This window comes from Heterodontus francisci, chromosome 5 (genome assembly GCF_036365525.1).
Source record: "Heterodontus francisci isolate sHetFra1 chromosome 5, sHetFra1.hap1, whole genome shotgun sequence".
Classification (NCBI taxonomy): Eukaryota; Metazoa; Chordata; class Chondrichthyes; order Heterodontiformes; family Heterodontidae; genus Heterodontus; species Heterodontus francisci.
Genome location: NC_090375.1, coordinates 201,788,970 through 201,814,277, shown reverse-complemented (window position 1 = coordinate 201,814,277; position 25,308 = coordinate 201,788,970). Strand labels below are relative to the sequence as shown.

Below are 25,308 nucleotides of genomic sequence, written 5' to 3'. Positions count from 1 at the left end.
ACTTATGTCTAAAACAATGAACCACTGTGCATCCTCATTTTGTTTAACTACCGTCTCTGGGCTAGTTGCTACGGTAGGGGCTGTTAACGGGGTTACCTTATTTAATTCACGATAGTCTATCGTTAAGTCTCCAGCTACCGTCCGGTTTCCTCACCAGCCAAATAGGTGAGTTGTTAGTGGAGGCTACCTGTCTTAATATCCCTTGCAGCAACAAACTCTGTATCACCTTTCCTGCCTCCTCTTCTGCCTGTTTCGGAAAACCACACTGCTTCTGTGGTTTGGGGTCTGGGCCCTGTATACACACACTCCCGGTCATTTTCCCACAGTCATGTTTATGTCGAGCAAATACTACTGAATTCCGTGTGATAATTTGTTGTACTTCACTATCGCTACTCATTTCTTCAGGTCTTGTCCACAATTCCCCGAACGTGCATATCCTATCCTGGTATTCCCCCACCGGGAAGGTTGTGTGATCTATACTATCCCTGCCCAAGGGCATTTGCCAAATCGCGCAATTAACAGGGTCAAAACAGAGTCCCGCTTTAGCCATGTAATCACACCCTAATATATGTTCTTGTTCTCTGGGTAACTCAATGAGAACCACTGAGTGCTCTATTGCTATGTCCCCCACACTGACTTCCAACGGTACGCTCACATATCCCACTTGTGAATGTCCTGTATTTCCACGTAAAACAAGTTTACTTTGAATTTTCCAATCTACTTTACTAACATTGGTGGTGTTTACGGTGGTTCGGGACCCTCGAGTGTCCCAAAGGAACGTGACAGGGCGGCCTCCAACCCTACCATTCACTAGGGGTCTCCCTGTGTTATCCCACCGCGTGTCACACAACCATAACGGAGAGGCCTGCAACTGTCATTGTGGTTCAGGGTACAACCCCGAAGACAGTGCTATCTCTCGTATATCACATTGAGGATTTGACCTATTCGGATCTTCCACGGGTAGGCTCTGGTGTTTGTTCTGGCCTCCTCCCTGACCTACATTTTCTCGTCTCGGGTTTGGGCATTCTCTTTTGAAATGTCCCTCCTGGCCACAATTATAGCAGTGGGTCGGCCAGCCCGGAATTCTCCCTGTTCCTGGGACGGATCCTCTCCCAATGCCTCTTCCCTTTCCTCCTGTCTGAAAGGCTGGGTGGGGTGCCCCTTGTGTAATTCCCCTCCCTTCATTTCTCCAGGTTATTGTCTGATCTTTTACAGGCATTGCCTTTCCCCCAGGGACCTTGGAGAATTTAGTTGTTTCCTTCTCCCATGCTCTAACCATCCTCCTGAGTACCCAAGCCTCTGTGTGCGTGTTATCAGAGGGATCAAATTGATCTGGTGTCCTTCTTGACTCCTCAGTGCCATGTGACACCAGCGTTCTCAGCCATCGGTTTCTAATCTCTGGTGTTGGATTGGCTCCAGCTTGGTTCGCTCCATATACCCCTTGAAACACTGCCCAGATGCGAGCCGCAAACGCGACAGGGTGTTCACCTTTTCTTTGATAGCATTTCGTTAGTGCCTCCACTGGATCCCCTCTATTAGCGCCCATGACATTTAATACTTGTTCTTTTAAATCCTCATTTGTGCCTCTACCGAGTTTTTGCTCCTCCGGTAGGGCGGAGTGTATGTGTGGGTGTAGGCACATTATAAGAACAAAGAACAAAGAAAATTACAGCACAGGAACAGGCCCTTCGGCCCTCCAAGCCTGCGCCGATCCAGATCCTCTATCTAAACATGTCGCCTATTTTCTAAGGGTCTGTATCTCTTTACTTCCTGCCCATTCATGGATCTGTCTAGATACATCTTAAAAGACGCTATCGTGCCCGCGTCTACCACCTCCGCTGGCAACGCGTTCCAGGCACCCACCACCCTCTGTGTAAAGAACTTTCCACGCATATCCCCCCTAAACTTTTCCCCTCTCACTTTGAACTCGTGACCCCTAGAAACTGAATCCCCCACTCATCTTATGTTAGTCGCTACAAATTAACCTCTAAGTTCCTGTTCTCTCTGTGCTTTGCCAATTTGGTTCGGCACGAGTCTCCCGCTGATTCAACGGAGAGATTTATCCTCAAGCCCACCCAGGGACGCCAATTATGTAAACCGTGGCATGGAGTCAACTCCCCCTTGTCCCCTTCATTCCCGATACCCAATTGATCCTGGCCGTCACGTGGGACGGAAGTCCTCTTAATTCAGGCTCAGGCTGAGTGTTTGGGATATCGGATTTCAAGGAAGCCACCTTCCAGCTTAATCCACAGCTACAGTTACTGGCTTAGTACAAAGAGGGGGAACTATCAATTTACTTTATTCACGTTGTTGTACAATGTAAGAATAAGGCTTATACACTTAGTTACAACATACAACTCCCACAGAGTTATACAGTTAATAACAAAACTAGCGAGAATTCATAAGCACACCCACTAGGTTCCTCTGACCTTTCCCTGACCTAGACACAGAATACAAAGGATATTACCCGAAAAAGGGAGAGTTAACGCTGGCCAGGCGTTCCGTTCTTTCTCTCTCTTTTATGTTGTTGCCGCGTCACTCACGCAGGGTCTTCCGCTTCCACGATGGTTGATCTCCGGAGTTTTCGCTGGCTCTATGTCCAAAAAGCTCTATTCTTATCCTGTTGCTTATCTCTCCAAATCTGAGCTGTATCATTCCGGTTGGTTTAAGCCTGCTCACCTCGTTCACAGCTTCTCTTAATTGGTCCAGGCCCAAAGACCCCGGTATCACACCATGTCCAAATAAGGCCCTTTTTCTGTGTCCTGTTCTTTGTCTTGTCCCATAAAGTAACTAGTTCAAACTGGTTTTTACCAGCACAGGCCAGTGTCCAAGCTCCAGGTTACTACAGGTCAAACAATCCCAGCAGTTTGTAATTGATTCTGTGTTTCTTACAGCCCCTGGCCAACAGCACAGAAAGAGGGAACTTGGCCCATCGTATCTGTGCTGGCCGAAAGCGAGCCACCAAACCTAATCCCACCTTGCTGCATTTGGTCCATAGCCCAGCAGGTTATGGCACTTGACGTACATATGCAGACAACTTTTATATGAGTTGAGTGTTTCTGCCTCTACTACCCTTACAGGCTGTGAGTTCCAGACCTCCACCACCCTCTGGGTGAAAAAGATTTTCCTCATCTCCCCTCTAATCATTCTACTATTCACTTTTAATCTATTCCTCTAGTCACTGATCCCTCTGCTAAATAAATAGGCCCTTCCCATCCACTCCACACAGGCCCCTCACAATTTTGTACATCTCAATCAAATCTCCTCTCAGTCTCCTCTGTTCCAAGGAGAACAAGCCCAGCCTATCCAACCTTTCATCATAGCTGCATTTTTCCAGTCCTGGCAACATCCTTGTAAATCTCTGTACCCTCTCCAGTGCAATTACATTCTTTGTGTAATGAGGTAACCAGAACTACACACAGTAGTCAAGTTGTGGCCTAACTATTGATACAGTTACAGCATAACACCCTGCTCTTATATTCTATACCTCAGTGAATAAAGAAAAGGATTCCAAATGTCTTCTTAACCAACTTATTGACCTGTCCTGCTACCTTCAGAGATCTGTGGACATTCACTCATCCAAGGTCTCTCACTTCCTCTACACCTCTCAGTATTCTCCCATTAATTGTGTATTCCTTTGCCTTGTTCGACCTCCTCAAATGCATCACCTCACACTTCTCCTGGTTGAATTCCATTTGCTACTTTTCTGCCCACCTGACCAGTTGATTTTCCTGCTCAATACAGCTATCCACCTCTCGATCTACCACATGACCAATTTTTGTGTTGTCTGCAAAATTCTTGATCATTCACCTGACAATTACATCCAAATCATTATTATATACCACAAAAAGCAGGTGACCTGGTACTGAGCCCTGCAGAACACCACTGGAAACAACCCTCCAGTCACAAAAACACCTGTTAACAATTACACTTTGTTTCCTGTCACTGAGCCAATTTTGTATCCACCTTGCTACAGTTCCCTGGATCCCATGGCTTTTATTTTTTTAACCAGTCTGCCATGTGGGACCTTTTTAAAAGCCTTGCTAAAATTCAAGTAGATCATATCAACTGCACTACCCTCATCAATCCTCCTTGCCATTTCTTGAAACACTTCAATCAATTTAGTTGGACACGATCTTCCCTTAACAAATCCATGTTGACTATCCTTGATTAATCTGTGCCTTTCTAAGTGACAGTTTATCCTGTCTCTCAGAATTGATTCCAGTAATTTGCCCATGACAAGGTTAGACTGACTGCCCTGTAATTATTCGGTCTATTCCTCACTCCCTTTTTAAACAGTGATACAATGTTAGCAATCCTCCAGTCCTCCAGCACCACACCTGTATCCAGTGAGGACTGGAAAATGATGGTCAGACCTTCCACTATTTCCTCCCTGGCTTCTTTTAACTGCCTGTGGTACATTCCCTCTGGCCCTGGTGATTTATCCAATTTCAAAGATGCTAATCCCATTGATACTTCCTGTCTCCCTATGTTTATCACATCCAGTACTTCACCCCCCTCTTCCTTCACTACAATACCTACATCATCCCCTCTTTTGTGAATACAGACACAAAGTATTCATGAAGAACCACACCAACATCTTCTGTCCCTACATATGGGTTACCTTTCTGGTCTTTTATGGGCCCTACTCTTTCCTTAGTTATCTTCCTACTCTTAATGTTTTGATAATTATTTTTGGATTTTCCTTGACTTTGCTTGCGAATATTCTTTCATGCCATCTTTTTGTTTCCTAATTTCCTTTTTGATTTCACCACTCCACTTTCTATACTCCTCTCGGTTTTCTGCAGTGTTGAGTTCTCGGTGTCAGACATAAGCTTTCCTTGTCTACCCTATCTTACCCTGTAAGCTCCTTGGCATCCAGGGGGCTTTAGATTTGGCCATCCCGTAGTGGAGACTTTGAGTACAATTAAGAGGTAGAAAATGATTTAAGACTAGCAGGAGTTGTATATAGATCCCTGGAAGTATCTGTGGAGTAGCAGCTGTAAATGCAGAAATTAGACAAGCATGTAACAAAGGGAGAGTGGTTTTAATGGAGGATTTTAACTTTCATTTGATTGGAATGAGCAGACTAGACATGTCTGAAAGATAATGAATTTCTTCAGTCTTTCCGAGATAATTTTCTGCAACAATACATCCTGGAACCGACAAGGGGGCAGTACATGTTAGATTTAGTAGTGAGTAATGAGCCAGGTTTAGTCAACAGTCTAATGCTGTGTGAACATTTATCGAATAGCAATCATAATATGATTGAGATCAACATAGTATTTGAAAGGAAGAAATGTAAAACAGCTGCTATGATTCTAGATTTCGGTAAGGCTGACTTCAATGTGTAAGAAATGGAATCCTTTAATAAATGATACTTCTCAGAGTGATCCATAATTCATATCGAAACCGTAAGCATTGGATGAAACAGCCACAGAGAAGCTGTTTTCCTCTCTCTCTCAGAAGGGACAGAGAAGCAGTTTCGAATGTCAGGATCATTACTGGTGTAAGGAAGATAGGGGGAGAGGAGTATGACATTCCCAAAGGGTTATATAGAAAACACTTGACGTCATACATATTTGTTACAAGAAATTTTATTTTTGCACTAAAATCTTAGAATTCTGTGCGTGTTTAAAAACTGAAAAAAAGGATTTCCAGTCGTCTTGGACTTGCAAATAGCTGGAATTTTTGGATGTTGACTTTGTTTACAATAATAGGAAAGCAAATGGTTGCAAGGAAGCCAGCCAGGGGTTTGACCTCCTCAAAACAACACTTTGAATGATAGTGGAGATTCTCTGTCTGGTCACGTGATCGGCTCAGGAAAGATTTTGCTTTCACTCTGGACTTTTTAAAAACCAGTGAATTGGACAAAGAGCAGGCATTTGAAACTTATACCTGACCTGCCTGGAGACTGGAAAAAAAAGCCCTCGCTATGTAAAGAAGAATTGCATCGCTTGAAAATAAATCCGGCATTTGAAAGGTTCAGATTCCTTTTGCCTCCTGTCTCTGAAGAGTTCCTGCATCCAGTGTGATTCCTTTTGCCTCCTGTCTCTGAAGAGTTCCTGCATCCAGTGTGATTCCTTTTGCCTCCTGTGTTTTGGGAAATCCTGGAACCTGAACAAAGCTTCTACTGCTGTGTTGCTGCTGTGAGTCCTGTTCAGACCAGTTGCTACACCCCTGCTGAAAGACCTGTGTAACAACTGCTGTAGTCGAATTGCCTTGAACACCGACCTATCAAACACTGTTCATCAACCTCGCCTGGAGAGACTTCGATAGGCATCCGACTAAGGAACTAAGGAGCTTTTCATAAATCTAGATTTATCTCATTATTAGTTAAGACTTATTATTGCTTTTCTAATAAATAGTTATTGTAGTTGTTAAAGAAACCTGGTTTGGTGTGTTTTATTCTGGGGGGAAAATAGAATGTCTAATGTTGTTATTCTTCAGTAGGTGGGAAACCTTATTGATATGCTGTGACCTATGGAGTGGTGGGACTGAATTAACATGATGTGGTAATGGAGAGGTAGAAATAGGTGTTGTTATGAAAGTGATTCTGTTTTTGTTCAAAATATTTTTTGAAGGAATTTATAGTTGAACTGAATAAATGTTGGACCAGTTTTTTTAAAAAAAGGGACCTATCAAGGGAGCACTGAAGGAATTGGATTGGCAATAATATTACTGGTTGCCACTTGACTCAAGTTAAAGATAGAACAGAAACCCTGCTAACAGGGGCAGAGAAGTGACAAGCGTCCCTTGATTGGACAGGTCCAGTAGCAGCAGAGAGCACCTGGGATGGGCAGAAAAATCACAAGCCTTTTGGTTGTGGGTCAGTGTGTATGTTTTATCTTCTGGAGTGAGAGGCTGATAAAGTCAAGTCTGCTGAAGAAGTGTTAAAAAAAGAGAAGACCACAACCCAGCTTCGTTTTCTAGCAAATCTCTGAAGGATCCTGAGAACTCCACTGTGTCAATTCATCTTGTTTCCTGTCTTTGAAGAAAGCCTGAAAAGAACAGTTCTAAAGGAACTCAGTGACCTGTCCTCATGTACTCAGAAATGAAACTGTATTCCAGTTTTGGAACAACATACCTCATAGAACATAGAAAAATACAGCACAGAAGGAGGCCATTCAGCTCTTTGTATCCGTGCCAGCCAAATCAGCTATCCACACAAACTAATCCCACCTTCAAACACCCGGTCCGCAGCCCCGCAGGTTACATAAGAACATACAAAATAGGAGCAGGAGTCGGCCATTCAGCCCCTCAAGCCTGCCCCATCATTCAGTAAGATCATGGCTGATCTGTCCCAGGCCTCAACTGCTCTTTCGGGCCTGCTGCGCATCCCCCTTGACTCCCTGAGATTTCAAAAATCTATCTATCGCCTCCTTAAATTCATTCAGTGACCTAGCCTCCACAAATTTCTGAGGTAGAGAATTCCAGAGATTTACCACCCTCTGAGAGAAGAAATTCGTTCGCATCTCAGTTTTAAATGTGTGCCCCCTTATTCTGTAACTATGTCCCCTAGTTCGAGATTCCCCACCAATGGAAACATCTTCTCAAGATCTACCCTGTCAAGCCCCCGTAAAATTTTATATGTTTCAATAAGATCACCTCTCATTCTTCTAAACTCCAATGAATAAAGGTCTAACCTGTTTAGTCGTTCTTGATAAGACAACCCCTTCATTCCAGGAATCAGCCTCATGAACCTTTTCTGAACTGCCTCCAATGCTAGTATCTCCTTCCTTAAATATGGGGACCAAAATTGTATGCAGTACTCCAGGTGCAGCCTCACCAACACCCTGTACAGTTGTAACAAGACTACCCTATTTTTAAACTCTAACCCCCGAGCAATAAAGGCCAAAATTCCATTTGCCTTCTGAATTACCTGCTGCACCTGCATGCTAACTTTTTGTGTTTCACGTACAAGAACACCCAGATCCCTCTGTACTGCAGTATTTTGTAGTCTTTCTCCATCTAAATAATAATTTGCATTTTTATTCTTCCTGCCAAAGTGGATGAACTCACACTTTCCCACATTGAACTCCATCTGCCAAGGTTTTGCCCACACACTTAACCTATCTATATCCCTGTGCAGATTCTTTGTGTCCTCATCACATCATGCCTTCCTACCCATTTTTGTATCATCAGCAAATTTGGATACATTACACTCTGTCCCTTCCTCCAAGTCATTGATGTAGATAGTAAATAGTTGAGGCGCTAGGACCGATCCTTGTGGCACCCCACTAGTTACGGCTTTCCAACCTGAAAAAGACCCATTAATCCCGACTCTCTGCCTTCTGTGTATTCGCCAATCTTCAATCCATGCCAACACATTACCCCCAATACCCTGAGCTTTTATTTTGTGCAATAACCTTTTATGTGGCACCTTATCGAACATCTTCTGAAAATCCAAATACACTACATCTACTGGTTCCCCTTTATCCATTCTGCTTGTTATATCCTCAAAGAATTCTAACAAATTTGTCAAACATGATTTCCCTTTCCTAAAACCATGTTGACTCTGTTTGATTGCATTATGCTTTTCTAAATGTCCTGCTATTTCTTCCTTAATAATGGACTCCAGCATTTCCCCAATGACAGATGTTAAGCTAACTGGGCTATAGTTTCCTGCTTTCTGTCTCCCTCCTTTCTTAAATAAGGGCATCACATTAGCAGTTTTCCAATCTGCTGGTACCCGACCGGAATCCAGTGAGTTTTGGTATATTGTGACTAATGCCTCCACTATCTCTGCAGCCACTTCTTTAAAACCCTTGAATGCATGCCGTCTGGTCCTGGTGACTTGTCTGCCTTTAGTCCCATCAGTTTGTCCACCACCTTTTCACTCGTGATAGAGATTGTTACAAGTTCCTCCCTCCCATTTACACCTTGATCATCTATTATTGTTGGGATGTTTATAGTGTCCTCAACTGTGAAGCCCGATGCAAAATATCGGTTTAAATTATCTGCCATTTCCCTGTTCCCTGTTATTAATTCCCCAGTCCCACATTTACTTTAGCTACTCTCTTCCTTTTTATATACCCGTAGAAGCTCTTATTGTTTGTTTTTATATTTCTTGCCAATTTATTCTCATAATCAATTTTCTCCTTTATTAGTTTTTTAGTCATCCGCTGCTGGTTTCTAAAAAATGTCCAATCCTCTGGCCTAACACGAGCTTTTGCCGATTTGTATACCTTTGTTTTTGATTTGATTCTCTCCTTGACTACCTTTGTTATTTACAAGTGATTCATCATTCTCATCGAGTTCTTCCTTCTGACTGGAATGAATGTTTGCTGAGTGTTATGAAATATCTGCTTAAAAGTCTGCCACTGCTCCTCTACTGACTTCCCCTGCAGTCTGTTTTCCCAGCCTGCTTTAGATAACTCTTTCTTCATACCTCTGTAATCGCCCTTGTTTAAGTTGAAGACACTGGTTTGAGACCCTTGTTGCTCACCCTCAAACTGAATTTGAAATTCTACCATGTTATAATCGCTTCCCCCTGGAGGATCTTTAACTACGAGATCTCTTACTAATCCTACCTCATTACACATTACCAAATCTAAAATAGCCTGTTCCCTGGTAGGTTCTGCAACATATTGTTCTAAGAAACAATCCCTGATCCACTCGACAAATTTGTCTTCCATTCTATCCTCACCAAGTTGATTTGTCCAGTCGAAATGCAGATTAAAATCACCCATGATAATTGCAGTGCCCTTATTACACACCTCCATTATTTCCTGATTAATATTTTGTCCTACAGAGTGGCAACTCCTTGGGGGTCTATTGAACATTCCCACCCATGATTTCCTTTCCTTGCTATTCCTTATTTCCACCCAAACTGATTCTAGATCACAATCGATTACACCTATATCATTACTCACAACTGTACTGATCCATTCCTTTAATAACAAAGCTATCCCACCTCCTTTTCCTTTCTGCCTATTCTTCCTGAATGTCGTATATCCTTGAATATTGAGTTTCCAGTCCTGGTCATCCTGTAACCACATCTCTGTGATAGCTATCAAATCATATTCATTTGTTTCTAACTGTGCCATCACAAATGCTATGTGCATTCAGATAAAGAGCCTTAAGCTTTGACTTTTTACTATTTTTACCTGCTCTGGTTCTAATTTCTGCTGTATTCTTATGCTTGTATTCTCTGTCCCTTCCTATCACACCCTGATTGATGTATGCCCCTTCACTACCCTACACCTCTGCTCTCTCATTACTTTTCGACTTTTTAAACTTCCTTTCAATTGAAACCTCCCCGCCCCCCCCCCCCACTATTTCATTTAAAGTCTTATCTACAACCCTAGTTATACGATTCGCCAGGACACTGGTCCCAGCATGGTTTAAGTGAAGCCCATCCCAATGGAACAGCTCTCTCTTTCCCCAGTAGTGGTGACAGTGTCCCATGAATTGGAACCCATTTCTCCCACACCAATAGTCGAGCCAAGCATTTACCTCTCTAATCTTATTTACCCTATGGCAATTTGCACGTGGCTCGGGCAGTAATCCGGAGATTATTACCTTTGTGGTTCTGCTTTTTAATTTAGTCCCGAGCTGCTCATCATCCCTCAGCAGAATCTCTTTCCTAGTCCGAACTATGTCATAGAGTCATAGAGTGGTACATCATAGAAACAGACCCTTCGGCCCACCACGTCCATGCCAACCATAATGCCTATCTATACTAATCCCACCTGCCTATATTAATTCTATTTCCCTCTGTGCCTTGCTCATTCAAGTACCTGTCCAGATGCCTCTTAAATGTCACTACTGTTCCTGCCTCCATCACCTCCTCAGGCAGCTCATTCCAGATACCCACTATTCTTTGTGTGAAAAATTTACCCCTTTGATCCCCTTTAAACCTCCTCCCTCTCACCTTAAATCTATGCCTTCTACTTTTAGTCACCCCGACCATGGGAAACAGACTCTGGCTATCTACCTCATCTATGCCTCTCATAATTTTACACACCTCTATCATGTCCCCTCTCAGGCTCCTTCACTCCAGGGAAAACAGACCCAGCCTATCCAATCTCTCTTTATAACTCTGCTCTTTATATCCCGGTTCCTCTCACCTGTTCCCGCTCTCACTACCGCTGCTTCTGGTCTCGGGCCTGGGGTCTCCGCTATTTATACCCCGGCTCCTGGTGCTTGTTCCTGCTCTTACCGCTGCCACTTCTCTTTGCACCTTAGGTACATGCCCAGGTACCTTTGAAAAGATTTGAGGGTCTCTGCCTCCACCACCATTCCTGGAAGTGAATTCCAGAAACCCACCACCCTCTGGGTGAAAAGATTTCTCTTCATGTCCCTTCTATCAATCACCTTAAATCTGTGTCCTCTGGTAACAGACCTCCCACCAGGGGAAACTGGTCCTTCCTGTCTACTCTATCCAGGTCTGTCATAATGTTGTACACCTCAATCAAGTCACCCCTCAACCTCCTTAATTCCAGGGAAAACAACCCCAGCCGATCCAATCTTTCCTCATAGTTGTAACCCTCAAGCCCATGCAACATTCTTATAAATCTCCACTGCACTCTCTCCAGGACAATTATGTCCCTCACCATGGGGAGGGGATCACAGTGTTTTCTGTTGTGTAAACAGCACAAGAATTGACTCTGTCCATACAGTCCTGTCTAGAACAGTACATGGAATAAACCAAGGTGAAGAGGTGCTGAGCACCGGGTGACTCAGTGGAATGGGAACAGGATCTGTGTCTGTGATATAAATCATCAGAAAAGAGGATAACATTGGAACGTGGGCACTGCAGTCAGGTGAAGAAGGACAGAGACCGGTCATCTCCAGATCCAGGCCTATAATCAACACTGGTAATGTCCAGCAGTGTGGGTGATTGTAAGTTTCAGACAAATCGTATTGGAGTTTGTGTTAGGAGGTATTTTGTAAATTTCAGTCAACCTTGTATGGGGGTTTGTACTGTGAGGTATTGTTGTTAATTCTGGTCAAATCACAGAGGGGTTTGTACAGGGGCGCGGGGGGTGAAACTTGTGAGTTTAATAAACAAACGAATCTGAGATTGAGCCAAACCTTGGCGTGCATTTTGTTTTCATAATTCCTGGAGACCAAGAACTATTGTAAGGGGAAAAGGGAATGGAATCTCTTACACTTGGTTCCCTGTTACTTCTGGGAGATTTTCTATATCTTCCTCCGTGAAGACAGACACAAAGTAATTGTTTATTTTCTCTGCTACTTCTCTATTCTCTATTATAAATTCTCCTGTCTCCGCCTGTAATGGACCCACATTTGTCCTTGCTAATCTTTTCCTTTCCACATACCTAAAGAAGCTTTTAGAGTCCGCCATGATGTTTCTCACTAGCTTGCATTCATATTTTCTTTTCCCTTTCTTTATCAGTTTCTTGGCCATCTTTTGCTGGATTCTAAATTGCTCCCAATGCTCGGGTTTCCCACTTATTCTGGCAACTTTATCAGCCATTTCCTTTGATCTAGTTCAATCTTTAACGTCTTTTATTAGCCATAGTTGATTCATCTTTCCTGTTGGGTGTTTTTGTCGTACAGGAATGCATATTTGTTGTAGACCATGTAATATTTCCTTAAATACCAGCCATTACCGTCTACTGTCAAATCTTTTAATGTATTTTCCCAATCCCATAGCCATCTTGCCCCTCATCCCTTCCTAGTTTCCTTTGTTTAAATTTAAGACCCTAGTTTCAGAATGAACAATATCACTTTCAAACTTAATGTAAAATATTTCATATTATGGTCACCATTTCTCAATGGCTCCATGATAGCAAGGTTATTAATTAGATCTTTCTCATTACATAATACTAAATCTAAAATAGTCTGATCCCTAGTTGGTTCTTCAACGTACTGCTCCAGAAACCCATCTCATACACACTCCAGGAATTCATCCTCCACAGTGTTAGTGCTGATTAGGTTTACCCAGTCTATATGTAAATTGAAGTCACCCATTATTACTGTATTAGCCATGTTACATACACCTCTAATTTCCCAATTTACACCATGCCCGACATTACTACTACAGTTTGGTTGCCTAGAAACCAATGTTTGCTGCACCTTGCTGTTTCTTAGTTTCATCCAAATTGATTCTACATCTTGTTCCTTTGGTGTGCTGATTGCAAGTTGAGGGTGGAGATTCGAGTTTTGTAAGTGGGGATTTTAAGTGTGGTTATCTTTATAAAAGTCTGGTCTGCAGTTGGCAAAGAGTTACCGTCTAATTTAAAGTAGGGTTAAGAATGTGAAATAGTGTTAAGAAAGTAAAGTAAGTTTCTTACAGTCTTAGGCAGGGATTAACAGGCTCTACTGCAGAGTAGCTGATTAGTTAAGTAGCTGACCATTCTAATCCGATTGCTGCAGTTTCAGTTTCAAAAGGTATCAATACAGAGGTCTGGGTGCAGCCTGCAAACGGAGTGCAGATTGCAAGCTGAGTGTGAAGATTTGAGTTTGGTGAGTGGTGAGTTCAGTGAAGGGGGAGGAGGTGCTCCATTTTCAACTTTTTTTTTCTTTTTTAACCCTCCAGTATTTGGTTCTTGCTTCAGTGCAGTGGAAGGAGCTGTTTGGTGAGTACCTGGTAAGTTATTCTACTCATAATAAATAGTCTGTAAAGTTAAGGTATGGCAGGGCAACTCTGCTGAGTGGAATGTACAGTTTGTAGCACATGGGAAGTCATGGATTCACCATGTGTCTGAGACAGACACATCTGCAGTAAGTGTCACCGGCTGCAGAAGCCTGAGCTCCAGGTTTCGGAACGCGAGCGGTGGTTGGAGTCACCGTTGTGCATCCGCGAGGCGGAGGACTATGTGAATAGCACATTTCGGGAAGTGGTCACACTGCAGGTTAGGAGCATTTTATTTTACTCATTCATGGGATGTGGGCGTTGCTGGCCAGACCAGCATTAATTGCCCATCCCTAATTGCTCTTGAGAAGGTGGTGGTGAGCTGCCTTCTTTAACCGCTGCAGTTCACGTGGGGTAGGTATACCCACAGTGCTGTTAGGAAGGGCGTTCCAGGATTTTGACCCAGCGACAGTGAAGGAACGGCGATATAGTTCCAAATCTGGATGGTGTGTGACTTGGAGGGGAACGTGCAGGTGGTGGTGTTCCCATGCATTTGCTGCCCTTGTCCTTCTAGTTGGTAGAGGTCGCGGGTTTGGAAGGTGCTGTCTAGGAGCCTTGGTGCGTTGCTGCAGTGCATCTTGTAGATGGTACACACTGCTGTCACGGTGTGTCGGTGGTGGAGGGAGGGAATGTTTGTAGATGGGGTGCCAATCAAGCAGGCTGCTTTTTCCTGGATGGTGTCGACCTTCTTGAGTGTTGTTGGAGCTGCACCCATCCAGGCAAGTGGAGAATATTCCATCACACTCCTGACTTGTGCCTTGTAGATGGTGGACAGGCTTTGGGGAGTCAGGAGGTGAGTTACTCGCTTCAGGATTCCTAGCCTCTGACCTGCTCTTGTAGCCACGGTATTTATATGGTTACTCCAGTTCAGTTTCTGGTCAATGGTAACCCCTAGGATGTTGATAGTGAGGGATTCAATGGTAATGTCATTGAATGACAAGGGGAGATGGTTGGATTCTCTCTTGTTGGAGATGGTCATTGCCTGGCATTTGTGTGGCGCGAATGTTACTTGCCACTTATCAGCCCGAGCCTGGATATTGTCCAAGTCTTGCTGCATTTCTACACGGACTGCTACAGTATCTGAGGAGTCATGAATGGTGCCGAACATTGTGCAATCATCAGCGAACATCCCCACTTCTGACCTTATGATTGAAGGAAGGTCATTGATGAAGCAGCTGAAGATGGTTGGGTCTAGGATACTACCCTAAGGAACTCCTGCAGTGATGTCCTGGAGCTCAGATGAGTGACCTCCAACAACCACAACCATCTTCCTTTGTGCTAGGTATGACGCCAACCAGCATGCAGGCAGATAGGGAATAGGTGTGCGCCAGGCAGTCTAAGAGAACCAGGCAGGTAGCGCAGGAGTCCCCTGATATGATCTCACTCGCTAATCAATTTTCCAAATTGGATACTGGTGAGGGTGATGGTTCCACAGAGAAGAGCAGTCAGATCCAAGTTTGTGACACCACAGTTGACTCAGCTGCACAGGAGGGGAGGGAGAAGAGTGGAAGAGCAGTCCTGATAGGGGATTCATTATTTAGGGAAACATATAGGCGTTTCTGTGGAATTAACCATGACTCCGGGAATGTCTGTTGCCTCCTTGGTGCCAGGGTCAAGGATGTCACAGAGCTGCTGCAGGACATTCTTCTGGGGGAGGGTGAACAGCCAGAGGTCGTGGTCCACGTTGGTACCAATGACATAGTTAAGAAGGGGGATGAGGTTTTTAGGGAACTAGGAAGGAGATTAAAAAGGACCTTAAAAGCAGTAATCTCAGGATTTCTCCCAGTGTCACCTGCAAATGAGCATAAGAATAGGAGGACTGATCGATTGAACATGTGGCTGGAGAATTAGTGTCGGAGGGAAGGCAGCAGATTTCTGAGACATAGGGACCGGTTCAGGGGCAGGTGGGACCTGTACAAGGTGGACGGGTTGCATCTTAGCAGGACTGGGACAAATATCCTCGCAGGGAGATTTGCTTGTGCTGTAGGGGAGGGTTTAAACTAGAACGGCAGGGGGATGGGAACCTGAGAGGGAGCTCAGATTGGAGGGAAACAAAACTGGTAACTTGTCAGGGGTGTGGGAACCAGGAGCAAGTATCAGAGAGGAATACCAAGGTGCACAGAATACCGGAGGGATATAGCATGAGTGTGGTTATTAGGTGGGGTCAGACTAAGGGAGAAAGTAATAAAGTGTGAATCAGGGTTAATGTGTATGTATGTGAATGCACAGAGTGTGGTTAATAAGACTGGTGAGGTACAGGTGCAGATTGCCATGTGGAAATATGATGCTGTAGCTATAACAGAGACCTGGCTCAAAGAAAGGCAGGACTGGGTGTTAAATATTCCTGGATACAAGGTGTTCAGGAAAGATCGGAAAGGGCAAAAAGGGGGAGGGGTGGTGGTATTGATTAAGGAGAGCGTTACAGTGTTAGAGAAAAAGGATGTCCCAGAGGGGTCGAGGACAGAATCAATTTGGTGAGAACAAAGGAACAAAAAAGGTGCAGTTACATTGCTCAGTGTTGTATATAGGCTACCAGCTAGTGGGAAGGACATGGAGGAACAAATTTACAAGGAAATTATAGACAGGTGCGAAAATTATAGGGTATTTTAAATGGGGGACTTTAATTATCCAAACATAGACTGGGACAATAGTAGTGTAAAGGGCAGTGAGGGGCAAGAGGTCGTAGAGTTTGTTCAGGAAAACTTTCTACAACAGTATGTTGCTCGTCCAATGAGAAAGGAGGCACAGCTCGGCCTGGTTCTTGGGAATGAGGTGGGCCAAGTGGATCAAGTATCAGTAGGAGAGCATTTAGGGGATAGTGATCATTATATCATAAGTTTTAGGCTGACTATGGAAAAGGACAAAGAGCAATCCAGGGTAAGAATAATTAACTGGGGGAAGGCCAACTTCAATGGGGTAAGAATGGAGCTGGGCGAATAAATTGGAGGCAAAGTTGGCAGGAAAACCGATAGATGAACTATGGGCAACCTTCAAAGAAGAGATAGTTTGGACACTGCTGATGTATATTCCTTTGAAGGGGAAAAGTAGGGCAAACAAATCCAGAGCTACCTGGATGACAAAAGAGGTCGAGATTAAGATAAAGAATAAAATGTGTGCTTATGACAGATGCCAGGTAGAAAATGTTATTGAGAACCAGGCTGAATATAGAAGGTCAAAAGCGGAGTGAAAAAGCAAATAAGAGAAGCAAAGAGAGAGCATGAAAAGAGACTGGCAGCTAACATTAAAGAAAATCCCAAAGTTTTGTATTGGTATATAAATAGTAAAAGGATGGTAAAAGGAGGTGTGGGGTTGATTATGAACCAGAAAGGGGATTTACAGATGGAGGCAGAGGGCATAGCTGAGGTATTAAATGAATACTTTGCATCTGTCTTTACCAAATAAGAAGATGATATCCAGGCAATGTTGAAAGAGGAGGTAAGTCCGACACTAGAGGGGTTTAAAATTGATAAAGAGGAAGTATTAGATAGGCTGTCTGCACTTAAAGTGGATAAAACACCAGGACAGGATGAGATGCATTCAAGGTAACTGAAAGAAGTGAGAGTGGAAATCACAGAGGCACTGGCCATAATCTTTCAATCTTCCTTAGACTCAGGGGTGGTGCCAGAGGACTGGAGAATTGCAAATGTTACATCCTCGTGCAAGAAAGGGTGTAAGAATAAGCCCAGCAATTACAGCCCAGTCAGTTCAACTTCGGTGGTGGGAACATTTCAACAAAAAAAATTGGGACAAAATGAATAGTCACATGGACAAATATGAGTTAATTAAGGAAAACCAGCATGCATTTCTTCAGGGACCATCCTGTTTAACCAACTTGCTGGAGTTTTTTGAGGAGGTAACTTGATGAAGGCAATACTGTTGATGTGGTGTATATGGACTTTCAAAAGGTTTTGATACAGTGCCACACAACAGACTTGTGAGAAAACTTGCAGCTCAGGGAATAAAAGGGACGATAGCAACATGGATACAAATTGGCTGAGTGGCAGGAAACAAGGAGTAGTGGTTAATGGATGTTTTTCAGGCTGGAGGAAGGTTTGTCGTGGAGTTCCCCAGGGATCAGTGTTGGGCCCCTTGCTTTTCCTGATCTAGACCTTGGTGTACAGGGCACAATTTCAAAGTTTGCAGATGGTACTAAAGTTGGAAGCATGTGAACGGTGAGGAGGATAGTGTAGAACTTCAAAAAGACATAGACAAGTTGGTGGAATGGGCAGACGGGTGGCAGGTGAAGTTCAATGCAGAGAAATGTGAAGTGATTCATTTTGGCAGGAAGAACATGGAGAGACAATATAGAGGAAAGGATAAATTCTAAAGGCGGTGCAGGAGCAGAGGGACCTGGGTGTATATGTACATATGTCATTGAAGGTGGCAGGACAGGTTGAGAGAGTGGTCAATAAAGCATACAGTGTCCTGGTCTTTACTAATAGGGGCATAGAGTACAAGAGCAAGGAAGTTATGTTGAACTTGTATAAGACACTAGTTCGGCCTCAGCTGGCGTATTGCATCCAGTTCTGGGCATTGCACTTTAGGAAAGACATGAATCATTGGAGATAGTACAGGAAAGATTCATGAGAATGGTTCCAGGGATGAGGAATTTCAGTTATGAAGATAGATTGGAGAAGGTTGGACTGTTTTCCTTGGAGAAGAGAAGGCTGAGAGGTGATTTGATAGAGGTATTGGAAATCATGAGGGGTCTGGACAGAGTCGATGGAGAGAAACTGTTTCCACTCATGAAAGGATCGAGAACGAGAGGGCACAGATTTAAAGTATTTGGTAAGAGAAGCAAAAGTGACACGAGGAAAAACTTTATCACACAGCGAGTGGTTAAGGACTGGAATGCGCTGCCTGAGAACGTGGTGGAGGCAGGTTCAATTGAAGCATTCACAAGGGAATTAGACTGTTATCTGAAAAGGAAGAATGTGCAGGATTACGGGGAGAAGGCAGGGGAATGGAATTGAGGGAATTGCTCTTTTGGAGAGCCAGTGCAGACACAATGGGCCGAATGGCCTCCATCTGCACTTTAACAATTCTGTGATTCTAAGATCCTCTCTCACGAATGTTCTGATCTCATCTCTTGTTCAGAATGCTACTGTACCTCCTTTTCCTTTTTACCTATCATTCCTAAATGTATATCCTTGAATACTCAGTTCCCAGTCAGAGAGTTCCCTGAGAACAGCGGGAAGCAGCGACAGAGGGGCTGGGCATAAAGAGCCCAGGAGAGTGAGAGAGAGAGCGGGAGCAAGCGTGGTTTCCCTGAGAGCGATGGGAAACAGCAGGAGCAGAGCGGGGCATATAGAGTCCAGGAGAGAGAGAGAGAGAGTTCCCTGAGAGAGCGGTGGGAAACAGCGGGAGCAGAGCGGGGCATATAGAGTCCAGGAGAGAGAGAGAGAGAGTTCCCTGAGAGCGATGGGAAACAGCGGGAGCAGAGCGGGGCATATAGAGTCCAGGAGAGAGAGAGAGAGAGTTCCCTGAGAGAGCGGTGGGAAACAGCGGGAGCAGAGCGGGGCATATAGAGTCCAGGAGAGAGAGAGAGAGAGTTCCCTGAGAGCGATGGGAAACAGCAGGAGCAGAGCGGGGCATATAGAGTCCAGGAGAGAGAGAGAGAGAGTTCCCTGAGAGCGATGGGAAACAGCAGGAGCAGAGCGGGGCATATAGAGTCCAGGAGAGAGAGAGAGAGAGTTCCCTGAGAGAGCGGTGGGAAACAGCAGGAGCAGAGCGGGGCATATAGAGTCCAGGAGAGAGAGAGAGAGAGTTCCCTGAGAGAGCGGTGGGAAACAGCAGGAGCAGAGCGGGGCATATAGAGTCCAGGAGAGAGAGAGAGAGAGTTCCCTGAGAGAGCGGTGGGAAACAGCAGGAGCAGAGCGGGGCATATAGAGTCCAGGAGAGAGAGAGAGAGAGTTCCCTGAGAGCGATGGGAAACAGCAGGAGCAGAGCGGGGCATATAGAGTCCAGGAGAGAGAGAGAGAGAGAGTTCCCTGAGAGAGCGGTGGGAAACAGCAGGAGCAGAGCGGGGCATATAGAGTCCAGGAGAGAGAGAGAGAGAGTTCCCTGAGAGCGATGGGAAACAGCAGGAGCAGAGCGGGGCATATAGAGTCCAGGAGAGAGAGAGAGAGAGTTCCCTGAGAGCGATGGGAAACAGCAGGAGCAGAGCGGGGCATATAGAGTCCAGGAGAGAGAGAGAGAGAGTTCCCTGAGAGAGCGGTGGGAAACAGCAGGAGCAGAGCGGGGCATATAGAGTCCAGGAGAGAGAGAGAGAGAGTTCCCTGAGAGTGATGGGAAACAGCAGGAGCAGAGCGGGGCATATAGAGTCCAGGAGAGAGAGAGAGAGAGTTCCCTGAGAGAGCGGTGGGAAACAGCGGGAGCAGAGCAGGGCATAAAGAGACCAGCAGAGAGAGAGAGAGACAAACAGACAGAGCGGGAGCGAGAGTGGTTTCCTTGAGAGCGGTGCAAAATAGCAGGGGCAGAGTGGGACATAAAAGCCCAGGATTTAGGGTTGGGTCCTTTGCTGTTTGTGACATATATTAATGATTTGGACTTAAATGTTGGAGGCATGATTGGGAATTTTACTGATGACACAAAAATTAACCATCTAGTTAATAGTGAAGAGGGTAGCTGTCGACTCCAGAATGATATCAATGGTTTGGTTGAGTGGGCAGAAAAGTGTCAAATGGAATTCAATCCAGAGAAGTGTGAGGTAATGCATTTGAGAAGAGCAAACAAAGCGAGGGAATACACAATAACGGGGAGGATATTGAGAGAGGTAGAAAAGTGAGAGACCTTGAAGTGCATGTCCACAGGTCCCTGAAGGTGGCAGGACAGGTATGTAGAGTGGTGAAGAAGGCATATGGAATGTTTTCCTTTATTGGTCAAGGTATAGAATTCAAAAGCAGGGATGTAATGCTGGAACTGTATAAAACACTGGTAAGGCCACAGCTGGATTATTGCCTACAGTTCTGGTCACCACACGACAGGAAGGACATAATTGCTCTGGAGAGAGTAAAGAGGAAATTTACAAGAATGTTGCCAGGGCTTGAAAGTTACAGCTTTATGGAAAGATTGGACAGACTAGGGTTGTTTCCCTTAGAACAGAGGAGGCTGAGGGGTGTCTTAATTAAGGTGTACAAAATTATGAGGGGCCTAGATAGAGTAGACAGGAAGGAGCTGTTTCCCAGGGTGGAGAGGTCAATTGCCAGGGGGCGAGATTTAAGGAGATTACTTGAAGGATTAGAGGGGACATGAGGAAAAATGTTTTCACCCAGAGGGTGGTCGGTGTCTGGAATTCACGGCCAGGAATGGTGGTGGAGGCAGAAACCCTCAATTCTTTTAAATGGTACCTGAAGTGCTGTAACCTGGTGTACACAGACGTCCAAAAGGTGTTTGATACAGTATCACACAACAGACTTGTGAGCAAAGTTATAGCTCATGGAATAAATGGCACAGTAGCAACATGGATAGGGAATAGGTTGAGTGACAGAAACCGAAGAGTAATGTGTAATGGATGTTTTGCGAGTTGGAGGAGGGTTTGTAGTGGAGTTCCCCAGGGGTCAGTGTTGGGACCTTTGATTTTCCTGAAATATATGAATGACCTAGACCTTGGTATACAGGGCACAATTTCAAAATTTGCAGATGATAGGAAACTTGAAAGCATTGAGAACTGTGAGGTGGGTAGTGTCGAAGTTAAAACAAGGACATAGACAAGTTGGTGGAATGGGCAGACAAGTGGCAGATGAATTTCAATGCAGAGAATGTGAAATGATTCATTTTGGTAGGAAAAACATGGAGAGACAATATAAAATAAAGGGTACAATTCTAAAGGAGGTGCAGGAGCAGAGGGACCTGGGTGTATCTGTGCATATGTCATTGAAGGTGGCAGTACAGGTTGAGTGAGTGGCTTATAAAACAAACAGTACCCTGGGCTTTATTAATAAGGGCACAGAGTACAAGAGCAAGGAGGTTATGTTGAATTGTATAAGACACTAGTTCAGCCTCAGCAGGAGTATTGTGTCCAGTTCTGGGTGCCACACTTTAGGAAGGATGTGAAATCGTTAGAGAGGGTGCAGAAAAGATTCCTGTTCAGTTATGGAGATAGATTGGAGAAGTTGGGACTGTTTTGCTTGGAGAGGAGAATACTGAAAGGAGATTTGATAGAGGTAGTCAAAATCATGAGGGGTCTGGACAGAGTAGATCGGGAGAAATTGTTTCCACTTGTGAAAGGATCAAGAACAAGAGGGCACAGATTAAAAGTGATTGGTAAAAGAAACAAAAGTGACATGAGGAAAAGCTTTTTCACCCAACACGTAGTTAAGATCTGGAATGCACTGCCTGTGAGTGTGGTGGAGGCAGGTTCAATCGAGGCATTCAAAAGGGAAGTAGACTGTTATATGAAAAGGAAGGATGTGCAGGGTTATGGGGAGAAGGCAGGGGAATGGCACCAGGTGAAATGCCCATTCGGAGAGCTGGTGCAGACACGATGGGCTGAATGGCCTCCTTCTGCACTGGAACAATTCTGTGATTCTGTGATTCAGTCTTGGTCACCCTGTAACCATGTCTCTGAAATGGCAATTAGATCATATCTATTTATCTCTATTTGTGCCTTCAAATCATCTACCTTGTTGTGAATGTTGTGTACATTCAGATAGAGAGCACTTTGACTTTTTAACATTATTTTACATTCTGATCCTATTTCGCTCACTCCTTTTTTACTTCCTGTTACCAATTTTGCTCCACTCTTCCCTTCCTGCCACACTCAGATTAACAATTCCTCAGGACCTCCATCACAAACACATGAACATTTGAGGTCCAAGTTGCCTCAGTTGCTTCTATTGGCTGCTCAGAGTCTGAGATTTTACATTTAATGTGCTGAATGAACAATAACAGTTTGATTGCCATGTTTGATAAGTACTGACTTCCCAACACCACCTATTACCTTCCCAGGGTCTTTTCATTACCTATGACCCTCTCTTTTATAGGATATTAAATCTCCTGAATTGAAGTTTGTCTCAGATGATCTTAAACGATGTCTCAGTGCTTTTCAAATTTTCAGTTATTCAGTTATACAGTAAAATGAAACGAATTGTAATATCTTCTATCTCAGGAGGACTATTGCACAGAGCAGAATGTGATTTGGGTTTCACCCATAGACTAATTGATGGGGACTATAGTCTCCAACTATCTGGAGTGAATTCTTTGTGTGAACCGTCCATGCCAGGTGGTTGTTAACTTGCAGTGAGGTTGATCAGCTAAAACATTTAGCAGTATTTCAGTGATCACCACCTGATTCCTTTCACAGAGTCCATTGCTAAAAGAACATTCAGCTGCAGGATTCATGACTATGATGTTCATATTTTCACACATGTCTCTGAACTCATTATTGGCAAATTCTCCTCCATTATCAGTCAGACACATTGCTGGTGTCCCATGTCTGTAACCAAAGAGCCGTAGAACAATTACAACACAGAAGGAGTCCATTCAGCCCATCGTGTCCGTGCCGGCCGAAAAAAGAAACTAGCCGCCCAATCTAATCCCACCTCTCAGCACCTGGTCCAGAGACTTGCCAGTTACAGCAGTTCAGGTGCATGTCCAGGTACCTTTTAAAAGGTTTCTGTCTCCACCACCATTCCTGACACTGAATTCCTGACACCCATCACCCTCTGGGTGAAAAGGCGTCTGCAGCTCAAGTAACTTTATCTCCAAGTTGTGAGGTACGTACTGAGCTGCAGACATTGTTCATCCTCAGAGTGGGGGAGAGTTACCTGGACACATTGTTCCAGGAGGCAGTCACACCCCTTAGGTTAAGTTGAACTTCAGAGTTAGTCAATGGTCAGGGAAAGGAGGATGTGACTGTGATTCAGACAGGTATGGAGATCCAACATTTAATGATAGAGGAGACTTGGCCCTTGACTTTGACCAACAGGCATGAGGTACTTGCTACCTTTGTGGATGAGAACAAGGACTGCAGGGTGGATGGGCAAACTGACCATAACACCATGGTGCAGGAAGACATTCAGGTGGGGCAGTGAAACAGAATGTGACAATGATAGGGGACAGTAGAGTCAGGGGAATAGATACTTTTATCTGCAGCCACGACCTGGAGTTCCAAAGGCTGTGTGTCTTCCCCATGCCAGGGTGAAAGGCACCTCCTCACGGCTGGAGATGAACTTGGAGTGGGAGGGGGAGGATCCAGATGTCATGGTTGACACAGGAACAAATGACATATGTAGAAATAGGAATGATGTTCTACTGAATGAGTTTGAGGAGTTGGTGTCCAAATTAAATTGAAGAACCTCAAAGGTAATAATCTGCTTGTTACCTGGACCACACATCAATTGCATAGGTTCAAGAAGGTTAAAGATTTAAATGTGTGGCTGAATGTGTGGATGTGGAAAGGAGGGGCTTCGATTCATGGGGCACTCGCACCATTACTGGGCAAAGAGGGAGCTGTTCCATTGGTTTGAACACCAGTTAAACCAGGCTGAGATCAGTGTCCTGCTGAATCATTTAACTAGGGATCTGGGCAGGGTTTTGAAGTAAAAGTGTGGAGGAGGGTTCAGGTAAAAGGAGATTTAGAAATCTAAAGAGAAATTCGAGGCAACAGAGCAGTGTAGTGATTTGTCTCCAAGCAGCAGTGTGGGACAGAAAGGGCAGAGAATTTAATGCTGCCAGTTCATCAGTGAATCTGGTCCATGCAAAGAATAATAGTAAAACAATAAAATTAAAGATTCTTTCTCTGATAACGTGAAGCTTGCAGCATAAAATTAACTAGTGGCACAAATAAAGATAAATCCTTTAGATCTAATCGCCATATAGATCCCTAGATAGAGCCTTGATGATTAAAGCATCACGACAAATGGTAGGGAAAAGCGATAGAACATTAACATGGATGCAGAAGAGTTTTGTGAGTGGACGGTGGGTTTTAGTTGGGCTGCAGAATGTTATTGATATAGAAAGATATTATCATATGGAAGGATCTGCAAGGATCAGAAATTTAAATTTGAGGATTTGGAGGCCTCGGACCTAATGAAATTCAACAAGAATTTGCTGGTCATATCAGAGGAGCTTGGATGGGATAGGATGTGGGCAGCAGAGTTTTAGTGGAGCTGAGGTTTGTTAACCTTGTAAATGGGATGTCGACCAGGAGGACATTGGATAAAGTGAGTCTTGAGATGACAAGAGCATGGATGAGAGATTCAACAGCACGTGGACTGTCGAATGAATGGAGGACTTTGATGTTATAGAAGTAGGTCTTTGTGATGAGAGAATATGAGTTCCTGATGCTCATTGTGAGGTCAAATGGGAACCAAGGTGACAAACATTATGAGTCTGGCTGAGACAAAGGCCAAGGGGTAGCAGTAGAGAGTGGAAGGTACAGAGTTTGTGCTGTGGACTCGAAGATGGTGGCTCCTGTCCTCCCAATGTTTAACTGGAGGAAAAACCATACAAGGGCAGTACTAGTTAACTGGTGAATGGATCAGAGACATTGAAGGAGAATTGCATGGTCAATCGTGTCAAAGATTGCAGAGCGACTGAGGCGGTCATGTGGAGGGATTCTGCTCCACAGTAACAGTCACAGAGGTGCAATATTTTAATTTGTTTGGGACCATTTGAGTATTGTGGCAGGGATAGAAACCTGACTGAAGAGATGCAAACATGATGGTCGTTTGGTAGTCCAGAACTTGAGACCCCTGTTC

At 44.3% G+C, this 25,308-nt stretch overlaps 1 protein-coding gene across 1 annotated transcript in view; it reads right to left on the bottom strand.

Moving 5' to 3' along the window:
* Window positions 1–13,702: 13,702 nt before the first annotated feature.
* Window positions 13,703–25,308, bottom strand: part of LOC137370330 (probable G-protein coupled receptor 139) — a 33,972-nt gene continuing 22,366 nt past the window's right edge. The window contains exons 3-7 of the mRNA XM_068032698.1: window positions 24,733–24,863; window positions 22,895–23,042; window positions 16,595–16,675; window positions 15,179–15,253; window positions 13,703–13,786 (exon numbers count right to left, since the gene is read on the bottom strand). Of these exons, the coding sequence (XP_067888799.1) occupies window positions 13,703–13,786; window positions 15,179–15,253; window positions 16,595–16,675; window positions 22,895–23,042; window positions 24,733–24,863 (519 nt within the window). The remainder of the gene's footprint in view (window positions 13,787–15,178; window positions 15,254–16,594; window positions 16,676–22,894; window positions 23,043–24,732; window positions 24,864–25,308) is intronic.